The following is a 12,055-nucleotide window of genomic DNA, read 5'->3' as shown; positions in this document are numbered from 1 at the left end:
GTGGATAAACAAATAATACATTTAAATACAAACACTTGTTAGAGAAAAAAACGATTTATAATTACATAACAATAAGATGGTGGCCCCGGTTTTCAGACAGGTATGTAAAACACGAACACCGAGTAAAATTTAAAATAATATCTACTATTGGAAATGAAACTATTTTTTCGGATTTAAATCGCGTATATTTGTCTTTTCAAACAAACCAACGTTTCGGGCCCTTTACAGGCTCCATGGTCACGGTTGACTGAGGTGGTACAGTCATCAACCAGTTATATCTAATATTAAATGCAAACCACCCTATTTTTGCACTATAGTTACAAAAGTTATTAATTAAATACCTTATTTTTAACTTTACAACACTACTACATTTTGTTTTACAAATTATTTTATTTTAACAATACGAATGTTTTATTGAGTTACATTTATTATTAATAATGGAAATTAGAAGATATTAAAACATATTTAATAGTACTGCAGTTTTATGTCTGTTTGAGATTTTTCATCAGAGAAAATACTGGATCCCAAACTGGTCTTAAATATTAGACGTAACTGGTTGATGACTGTACCACCTCAGTCAACCGTGACCATGGGACCTGTAAAGGGCCCGTAATGTTGGTTTCTTTGGTTGTAATAAAAATTTATAGTTTAATGAAGTATGTTTAGGTTTATACTACTACTAAATGGTAAATTTGAACAAGCCGTGGTAGCCTAATAGTTTGACCTACCGCCCCTCAAGCAGAGACCGTGGGTTCGAATCCGGGCACACACCTCTAGGTTTCTCGGAATTTATGTGCGTTGAAGGAAAAAATATCGTGATGAAACCTACATGTTCACAACGTGTCACATCCCCAACCCGCATTGGACCAGAGTGGCGGATTATGGCCCAAAACCCTAGCCTGAGAGAAGACCCATATCCAGCGGTGGGACATATAAAATGGGTTGATGTGGATGACGAAATCTGGGAATAGTGTAATGATGAAATAAGTTTTTAATAACTGCGGCCATGCCGATATTATAAATTTAGCCTTTAGGCTGAATTAATAATATCCCTTCAGTAATTCCTTGGACGAACTTTTCCACAAAGAGCTCTACTGCTTCTTTGTTATCTCAATTACGTAACATAGGTAGGGTCCTCCTCAGGCCAATACCCCCTAAGGCTTTGCTAGTAACACCTATACTCAAATAAATTGAAGGAAACAAAATAGTCGCCTCTGTTTTCCATAATGGCGGTTTTAAAGTGTCATATGTATTTATCACGATATTATTAAACTTCGACACAATTTAAATATAAACAATATCTAGCCATTACTTTTACTTTAGTGTTATCTGTAAAAGACACAAACCTCACAGGACTATATGTTACTAACATCATAAACAAACACTTTTGGTCCTTGACTTTTTACGTAAGTTAATTTTCTTGTACTACAAAGACAGGTGTTAAACAGAGGACATAATGACTTCAATGTTAAAAATTGTATGACTCCAGATATGGGTGGTGTCAGGAGTCCTTGTAAACATGATGGCTCAAGGCATAGTGTTGAGCTACGCGTCCAGCCTGTTGCCGGCGCTACGAGGACCTGATTCTCCTGTGGAGGTTGATCTAGACACTGCTTCGTGGATTGGTAAGAACCTACTCTAAGAATGACGGCACGATGTCCCACGATGCGTTGCGTCGACGTTGTGACTACGCTTGCATTGTGACACTGCGTAGTACTACATAGTAGAAATCAGAACAACAGGTCACACGGTGCAGCCTAGAGTGATGCTACACGGTACGTTATATCGGCGTTACAACGCGCCTGAGCGGTGACGCTGCGTTGTTCTAAATATAAATTAGAATTACATGCCATATGGTGCGTTGAAACAACGTGCGGAGACTTAGGGCGTGCGCATCGGACAAAGGACCAGAAGACGAAGAGAGAAGCGGCGTTACGTTGCGATACCGCATTGCTCATGTGGCACTCGGTGCTTTGAAATCATAGCTTTGCGTCGACGCAACGCCCGTGTAGCATAGTTCTTAAGGGGACCATCTAACTAAGGTATCACGGAATATTTAAAAAGCGAATAGTTAATTTTATGTGAGCCCTTTATTTTGTTGGCTGGAAATATAGAGTTTTTTTTCACTACTAAAGATCTTCTTTACGATATTTTTTTTAATTTATTTATGTAGTCAGTCAACAATTGTTACACCAATAAACGATTAGAAACATACATGCAAAAGAAAAAATTAAAAATAAGTGCACAATCTATTATAGAGCGACACTACAAGCACAATAAATGATATCACAGAATGATTGAGGAAAGTAAACGTTATAATGTGAATATTTGATGTTTGAAATGAAAAAATTACGTGTGTGAAATAAATGATAAAGATTATCATGTGACCACAACATAACGCGCAGACGGAGATGTGAAGTGGGCATTTTAATATTACTTGTGAAGAACTTTACTTCAGGCTTCTAGATCTAAACACTCTGGTATTCATAGCATAAAGAATTCCCTACTTTGAGACCAGGTAATTGGATAGTTGTCTAGCACATATCACATTATCACATCGCTACACTAGCTTGTAGTTAGTAAAACTAGTGTATACTTTCATTAAAGATCTAGTGTTTAGGATGATTATAAATGGTAATTTATTTATCGAGTTCTTAGGTTTTCGCAATTGTTACACATAGGAAATGAAACTATTTTTCCGGATTTAAATCGCGTAACCGACTGTCAGTCAACCGTGGGCCCGAAACATCGGTTTGTTTGAAAAAAGAAATATACGCCATTTAAATCCGCAATTCCTATGGTAATTTATTATTAGTATTACTTGTATTTTACAGCGTCCTGTATTGGCCTGGCCGCAATACCAGGATTTTTTCTGGCGTCCGCCTTTATGGATCGCTGGGGGCGAAAAATCACACATATCTTGGTAATCCTGCCTGGAATTATCGGTTGGACGTTGATCTACTACGCAGCATCAGTAGCGGCATTTTTAATTGGACGGATTCTATGTGGTATCACAGCGGGAGCTACAGTTGGTCTTGGAGCCATTGTCATTGGTGAATGTTCCAGTCCGAACCTTAGAGGAATGTTCCTGAACCTTAAGACAGCTTCGGTATGTCTGGGCAGTATGATTGTCCATTTACTTGGTAACTTTGTTTCGTGGAGAATGATAGCTTTGTTATCTATCATACCTTATATTATGGCGTTATTAAACGTCATGACCTGGTATGAAACACCTGCTTTTCTAGTTTCTAAGAAGGAGTTTGATAAAGCTGAGAAATCGTTCTTCTGGCTTAGAGGACATGACGATAATTCAAAGAAGGAACTCAATGAATTAATACGAGCACAAATGAATAAAGTGGACAATCAGAAAGTCACAACTCTTATGGAAGACATTGTAGATTTTTTCAAGAAATTTACAAGAAAAGACTTTTTAATTCCGATACTTATAATTAGTTCCGGTTCCTTGCTTTTGGAAGTATCTGGAAGACATTATTTTCCTGCTTACGCATTAGATATCATAGAAGAGGTAACAGGTAATAAGTCCCATTCCTTTTACTACATAATAGCTCTAGACTTGATTATCACCTTGAGCGCTACATTTTCTTCGTTATTAGTAAATATTATGAAAAGACGGACATTACTCTTGACTACAGGGTGGGCAGCAGTTATAACAATTGCTATTACTTGTATTTACCTGTTTCTTGCATCAAAGGATGTGATATCGAGAGACAGACCTTGGATTCCCATTTCATTGTTTGTGGTGTATTTTGTGTTAGTGAACTTGGGCTGCACACCAATTCCTTTGGCATTTTTAGGAGAAATGTTACCTTTAGCTCACAGAGGAGCAGGATCTGCGCTTAGTGGGATCGTTTTATCGTGCGATTTGTACTTGGCACTACACGTGACTCCCTTTCTGCTGGCTAATGTTAAGGTATATGGAACGTTTGCAGTGTTTGGAGGTACTATGGCGGTGTTACTCTCAATATTGTACTTTTTAATGCCAGAGACCAAAGACAGGACGTTACAGGAAATTGAGGATTATTTTAATTATGGAAGGTTTAAAGATGATGAAATGTTTGAAAAAGGAGATGAGGCATCAAAAGTTATCATGCTTCCTGAGACAGAGGTGAAGGTATGAGCTAGTTTTGACTACCCGAGTGGCCCATCGCTTAGTGCTCTGGACGGTAAGAACGGAGATCCCGGGTTTGATTTGCGACAAAACAGATTTAGGAAAATAATCTATTAGCTATTGGGTTGATTTGAGGTAAATCTAAATGAATCTAAGAAGTAATTGAGATTCTTATGTTTTCGCGATTGTTACACATAGGAAATGAAACTATTTTTTCGGGTTTAAGTCGCGTATATTTGTTTTTTCAAACAATCGCGGTTTGTTTGAAAAAACAAATATACGCGATTTAAATCCGGAAAAATAGTTTCATTTCCTATAAGTAATTGAGATTTTGTCATTTATACATTTAATGTTCATTAATAAGATTGAAGCCAATAATTTCAAATGAAATCGATTTATTTGCAAGAAACATGGTAATGGAGACAACGACAATAAAATACAACATGTACCGCCACAAAATAAAGATAGGGTTGCAAACATTGGTCGTCACATTATTAAATTAAATTATAAATCTCGTATTTATTTGACTTTAGACGAGAAGCTTTCGCTAATATGTCTACATCATACAGTGTTGAAATTAATAGCCTCTATTCAGTCGATTTTTTTCGCACTGATTCAATTTTTCGTAGCTTATTATCACTTACTAACTTATTCCTGAAGGTATTAACAGAGACAATAAAAACAACATCGTCCGGTAGTTAGATAGGTCTTGTAGATTTTGTGAAAGACTTCCATTGTCGCCAGTCCATGTTGCCGCACTACACACGGCGTTCTACACTATGTTATCCTTTTCGTGGTCGATCGCCACTCTAGAACAAGCCTGCTCCATCGTTCAACAGCCTTACTGCAAAATTAACTAATGAATAATTTCGGGCTTATAATAAGTGACTTTGACTTTTAACAATATCAAATGAATGGATGTTTTGTAATGCTGGGGATTTGTATTATGATGACGCAAATATAGACATAATATAAAACTGCAACAACCCTTCGTCAATCTCGTAAACTTTTCTAAATGGTTAGAACACTCATGGATATTAAACATTTAAAAAGTTGAGTATTTTTGTACAACGTCTCTTGTCTGAGTTTATTTTGTTATCATCATCAAGACATTATACATCTTATGCCTGAGCATGGGTCACCTCTATTTGTGAACCGTTTCCTATGATTCTTTTTTGTTGGAAAGAGAGTATCTCATTATTGGTCCCGTTCAAATTTGAAGACAATATTCCACCTTTAAGGGTGGCAATTAGATGTAATTCGACGAACTTTTGAGATCTGTTTTTGTTTTATACAAAAGTTATATTGTGATATTGTGATTTTGCTGCACGAATAGAATAGATGGCAGTGTAGTGTATACGTAACTAATGACATCTCATTATTTTTCTTCTTATCGTGTAGATGGCATACACTGTATGCTTACCATCGTAATGAAACGATTTGCCAATCAGCGTAAGGTACTCGCCGATTGTTGGCTAGGGTGCACCAGGAGTGCAAGAAAGTAGGAAATGGTGCGTTTTGCGGGGAGGCTCCTTCTCATCTAATCTAGGCTCATCTCATTCCAACTGCCTCAGGGTCCGTACGGTTACCATGAGGGTTTGCCACGAAGAGGCCCCGCGTTTACATTTTATTTATCTCGTTTGGGTTTTCCTAGTGCGGGGCTATGAGTGCGTTTATTATATATTTAGTACACATAAACAGGTTACCAGGCTCGGGCACATATAGCATACGGTGTAGTCACGGAAGAAAAAAACTATGGAAGTGCCATAAGCCTCGATTACTATCAGAATCAATATCGCCAAAACTCACACAATTTTCCCTTTGAAACTGTACAAAATCTTAATATTGATTGGTCGTAACTTCAAATTTAAAAAGTTTATATTGAAATCTAGCCAATAGCAACAAAAAATCTAGCAACCATCTAGCGGTAAGTTGCTGAATGACGACGAATTGAAGTTATTAATTTAGTTCTCCAAAAAAGTAGCGACCATATTACTGAGGTATAAGCTGTAAAAATTTATTGTAACAAATTAATTCAGTATATGGTAAAATATTCATTCGTTTAACAGAAAATTGAACATTTATTAAGATGAGACTTTCCGATGATATGAAATACCACCACGGGTAGTATTTTTGGAGCAGCTACCATTTTTCGCACCCCAAAACAGCACAATGAGGCGTTTTTCTAGGATTTTAGACAATTTGGACGAAAGAATGATACAACCATACTATACAAAACGAAAATGGCAAACCGAACTCAGATAGATCTTTCGAGGTCTATAGTTGGCTTGTATAGTTCATGAACTACGAACTATTAGGAATATATTCCCTACACTGACCGACATGAACTAGTTCGTCTTGCACGGTTTTAATAATAGTTCATCGTTCTTTTTAGTTCAGTACGAACTAGGAACTGTCTGCGTTGATAGTTCACCTGTCTTTTATACAGTAGGAACGGTGCGAGTGGGACAAATAGCGATCTTTCGCTACTTTTAGTACAAGTTCGAGTGGGATGCACGATTGAACGTTCCCAGCTCGTTCTAAGTCTCTAATACGTATCTACATTATGTACATACATATACGTAGGTATACATACAAGCTTGCAAAAAAGTAATTTTTTTGGTAGGTATCTGTATGTATAATATCAACCTACGTGTACCAGTATATGAAATAGTTTTACCTAAATATTGATTTTTAAACACACCATTCTAACTAAAATTCTTATTAGGTAAAAAATAAGGGATATTTAGATAGAATGGCAGTCTTTAAACCTGTAAAATATGAAGGAAAATCAAATAGTACCGATTCCATACAAATCGTATTTTTACATATTTAGTACAGTGTACAGTGTAGTTAGTGAGTATTGACCTCATAATACTAGAAGTCCATAGTAGTTCAAGTGAATAAAATTACGCTCCAAAGCGTTCGTTCAACATCCGAGCAAGCACAAGAAGAACTAACTAACTAAGGAACTAGATGAACTAAATGAACTAGAAGGCCGACCTAGTTCAGTTGACCGATTGAACTAACTAGGATCGCTCCCTTTAAGGACCGATCAGGCACAAGTCTACTAACCACTTTTACTGTATTTATTGTTCTCTGGGTGTAGTAGTAGGGGGCAGTCCGTGCCTGAAACTTCACGACAAAGACGCGCACGTGTGTGTGGGCGAGGCAGGGAGGAAATAGAATAACAGACAGTAATAATATTCTGATTCACACTATTAAAGAGCTGCCTACAATCCTGAAGGTACCTCTTGATACTGCGCTGTGAAAACTGTACTTATACCTGTAGCTATCTGCGCATAAATGATGATTTAGTGTACATAGACACTAAATAGCTAATTTACACGAATTGCACTTGTCGGCGACCGGTAACCGGCCGCGGTATACGTCACCCTTCGGTGAAAACTTCTCCTGCATGAAGGTCAATAAATAGTCGGTCCGCCACCACGAATTAATTAAAATTTACGTTGTGGCTGGACTCGAACCGCTCGACTCTCACTGTGTGTTTATCTTTTAGTTTGCGTACTCCATAAATTAGCAACCCGAGTTAAGAAATTAGACAGGAATGATATGTCGAGTTAGTCGTCAATCGAAAGGTTCCCAGGGAGCGGTTATGAAAACGTGAGATGTTCTGAGACGGCATTGTCAAGGCCTCAGGTCTTTGATGACTTAGACTAGTACGGGATCGTGTTAAATGGTTCAAACTGGGCTCGATGTTCGATAGGTACGATTCCCTGCCGGATCGATGTAGAAAACTAACTTTTCTGTCTTGTCTCGGGTCTGCGCGTTTATGGCACTGTCGTTGTTTCCGATTTTTGTTGTGCCATTCGGAGCTTTAAATCTCAAAAATCTGAGAGGCACTTAAGTTTGCTTACTTCAGCAAACATTGGGTAATGTAAATTTGACACAATTTATTTTTTTCCCATTAGGAAGCAGGTCATTAACTGCAAACCAATGTACTACTTTAGATCCCTTATAGGGGTTCACGAAAGGAGCCTCCCCCTAACGACGTACCTTTCCAGTAAGTCTAGCGCACCCTGGCTAGCAATAGGCGAGTACCTTAAGCAAAAGAAGAAGTCCTTTATAGGTACCTCTTTAATGTCACATGGTTGAGTTTGAGTGGTTTAAAGCACATTGGATGTTGCTCACAGAGTCACGGGTTTGTTACGTCTTCAGTAGTGAGTGTGTTGTAATATCCCTTCTTGGATATTGAAGTATAATATTCGCTGAATTGTATATTAAAACACCGAGTGGAATTGTATTTTCTACACAGAGTTTCATCTTAAAGTACGTCGTTAGAGAATATAGTTATTTTGCTATAAATATTGGTAATTGTACTATTACAATTGATTATCAGTACAATTACCAATAATTTATTCACTCATTATGATTCATTAAAAGAACACAAGCAAGGCTCATTTATGGCAAGGCTGTATAATTTCTCAATCTGACTTCTAAATGTCTTTCTCACTTAACCGATTTCAAAAAAGAAGGAGGTTGTCAATTCGAATGTTTTTTTTTGTGCATGTTATGCAATTACTTCGACGTTTGTGAACCGATTTCGATTATTCTTTTTTGGTTAGATAGAGAGTACCCTGGGAGTGGTCCCATTCAAATAAAGAAGAAAATATTCTGTCCCTAAGAGTGGTAAATTAGGGAATGAATCCGGTTCGTTGAATTGCACTCACATTAAATAAATAAATAAATAAATAAATAAAAAAAATAAAAAATAAATTCAGATAATCGATTTCAATCAAACTTGGCACAGATATGTAATTTCTATGAAAATAAAATGTAATGGTAATTTATAGCTGATCTGGTGATGGAAATCAAAAGCAGCTACCTTGTTTTTGACCTCATAAGTATGATTTGTATTGATAAGGACTTTCATATGGTGTGGCGGGCCGTACCACGCGCGCGCTCGAAACGTATATGCCTTGCCGTTTGGAGCGCGCGCGCGGTCAAGCAACGCGTGCAACGCACCCACCCCCAGAGCCCAACGAGTCTCTGGCTCAGATCCCGGAGGTCAATGTGTTTGCCGACAAGTGGCGTGTCGGCAAACAACGGCAAGCGCTGCTCTCAGCGGCCATACGTCGCTTTGTAAATTTAAGATAAGTGTTAGATTGTAATAAATTGTGTAAAGTTGTGTGCAATTATCTTTTTTCTTTCTTTGTTTAGTTTTTAAGTATAATTTTGTATCAAATACGTTGTATTTGAGTTTTACATTATCTTTAAGTTCAAGTCTTGTTGGACGCTTTGGCTTAAACTGTAAGTCCGAAAGAATGTTGTCTTTATAAATAAATATGCGTTTAGGTTATTGTTAGTGAAGACACCGAAAGCGAATAAGATTTCGAGGTCGGTTTTTTTGCAGCAGCTGTTCTCATTACCACAGATTACTTAATAGTCATTACATTGACTATAAGTAATTCGCCGTAAACTTAACCCTCCTGGTGGTTAAGTTTAAAACGCGAATAAAATATTTGCGCACCGCACACCACCACGAAAAATAATTGAAAACACGTATTGTTTATATTAACTTATTACAAAAAACTATATATCGAGTAAAACTGGGATAGATGCCTCGTTTTCAAAAAACCTAACTTCCCCAAATCGCAACAAAGAATAATTAGTTTAAATAAGAAGTATAGACACCACTCATCAAAGATCCTAAACGTGTCATTTCACGAACACTCCACTCCAGCCGTTTAGCTTGTGCGTGTGTTTATCTCCGAGATGAATACAACCAACGGTTCAAAATTTCAGACGTAAGTATTCACTGTCGCATAACATTGTAAGTTATTATAAATTCCGTTTTATTTTTATTATAACTATATACTGGTTCACTAACTGCGCACCTAGGTGTCAACAATCGCTCTTTTGTATATAGCTTAGTTAAATAATAAAAAAGCATCTATCCATATCGAATAGGATAGTCGCCTCGATTTTTCGCATTATAGGTTAGGGTCAAAGGACAAGTCAAGAAAGTTAGGAAAAGAAAATAAAAAAATTACATTATTTTAGTGAAATAAACAAGTAAATGATAATAAAGTTTAAAATTTAAAAGTAAGTAAAAGTACCAAAAAGACATTATTCACAGTTCGAACAGCGAACATTTTTGTATAGAATGTTTTGTTGGCTACAAAATACGAAATGAAGTAGGTAGTAATTTTAAATACGTATATATTTATTATTAAAGACGTAATTTGTATATACAATATATTAAAGATTACAAATAATTATTATGAATTGTACTATTATAGTTCTATTTTACCCTTAGTATAAGTTTTTCAAAAAATTGATGAATAGAATCCGAGAAGAGTCTACGCAATGTAAATTGCCGAGAAGTTATTTACATTCAACTAAATTCATTATAATTTTGTAGTGCTAGGAAGTGGAGATTGTTGTGCGGAAAAAATATCAAAAAATATTGAAAACCAAGACACTACGTAAGTCTGAACATATTATATATTAGCATAAAACTTTTTGGTATTTTCAAATGGTTACCGAGACTAAACTAAGCATATTTTTTTAAAACTGTCTCTGTATGGAATTGTCCAAATACTCGTCTACAGGTCAAACTGCAAACGACTCTGGTCACTTGCAACACATGGGGTTAGTAGCAGTTTTATTCTGAAATGGCTGAAGTGTGCAAGAGTACGCAACTCGACGTGTTGCAAGAGTACGCGCGTAGTCTCATACCATTTTTATTAGAATAGTGTACTTCTGAATAAAATTGTCGCTATGCCTCTTTCTCAATCAATTGAAACCTTTTGCGAGAGTCTAGTATTTTTAAAGGTTTAACAGACCTGAGGCATGTGCTCCGAATGTCAGAAATATCGGCTGCAAATGCGCCTGAAGCACCACCACCACTCTAACTGCGGTATGTCCGTGCCCCAAGTAGACTCTTCTCAGCTCTCCATGACCAAAGGCCCATGCACACCGAGACAAAAAATCACATTTCCAGAAATGTATGGATGTGATTCGTGCATCTGATAAACAAAGTTCTATCAAAAAAGGTGTTGCATACTCTTGCCGACACACATGCGTACTCTTACCCATAGTACAGTGTAAGAGTACGCAAAACCCATTTTGCACTTTTTTATCAATTACAATCACAATATTAAATATAACTACTTTTCACGTTAGTATGTAAGAGTCAGATAAGTAGACTATAAAATAAAACAATAGCTGATTTTCTAACAGTTCTTGTTTTCATTCTACACGGTCTCAAGCCTTAAGTACGTCGTCTTAAACCAGGCTACCCTGTTATTGTGGCGTAAGGAAGCCGAGCCACGCGCCTGTAGGTGGACTATATTTACGGCGCTAATGGTTCTTTGCCTGCGCTATCCTGCGGTGCGGGTTCGAGTCTTCGACTGGGCAGGAAGATGGCGCAATCTTGTTCGTTTATATTATATCGTGTTCAGCAACAGAAATAGAAGAGATAAGCGAAAATAAATAATTATATCATTTGAAGCAAAAATTGGGTTTTTTTTACAGCGACACTGATTGCCGACGTCAACCCGACGACGTATCGCAGCCAGTTTCGGCCCGATCAGTACGCGGGGCATTCGATATAAATTATAGATAAGGGTCGTATTCCAGAACTCTACTCAATGCTCAAGTCAGGATTTGAGCAGACTTGAGTATGATTTCAAGCATTGGAAATACGACCCTAATGGCAAGGACTTGAGCATGATTTTCAGTTTCTGGAATACGACCCTCAATAGCACAGGTAAAATACCGAACAATTATGGTAGTAAAAACAACAAACGTACAATATTTTTTATTACGTGGTTAGATTATAATTACCAGTAAACTGACAAAGGGTTGAATGGTGACCTAATATTTTATACAATCACGAACAGGAAAGAATTGAGAAATAATGTATAAATAAACTAATTCAACTGAATATTTTAACAATAG

At 36.9% G+C, this 12,055-nt stretch overlaps 1 protein-coding gene across 1 annotated transcript; it reads left to right on the top strand.

Moving 5' to 3' along the window:
- Positions 1-85: 85 nt before the first annotated feature.
- Positions 86-4,132, top strand: LOC113233699 (facilitated trehalose transporter Tret1-like; the record flags this gene model as incomplete). The annotated part of the gene is made up of 4 exons (XM_026468879.1): positions 86-100; positions 1,490-1,625; positions 2,835-3,533; positions 4,005-4,132. Coding segments are annotated over exons 2-4 (933 nt in total), but the record flags the coding sequence as incomplete, so codon positions are not given.
- Positions 4,133-12,055: the final 7,923 nt, after the last annotated feature.

The sequence above is a fragment of the Hyposmocoma kahamanoa genome, unplaced genomic scaffold (assembly GCF_003589595.1).
Source record: "Hyposmocoma kahamanoa isolate Upper Pololo Valley unplaced genomic scaffold, ASM358959v1 79141, whole genome shotgun sequence".
Taxonomy (NCBI): Eukaryota; Metazoa; Arthropoda; class Insecta; order Lepidoptera; family Cosmopterigidae; genus Hyposmocoma; species Hyposmocoma kahamanoa.
Note: the sequence above shows the minus strand (reverse complement) of the source record. Positions and strands in the feature narration are given on the sequence as shown.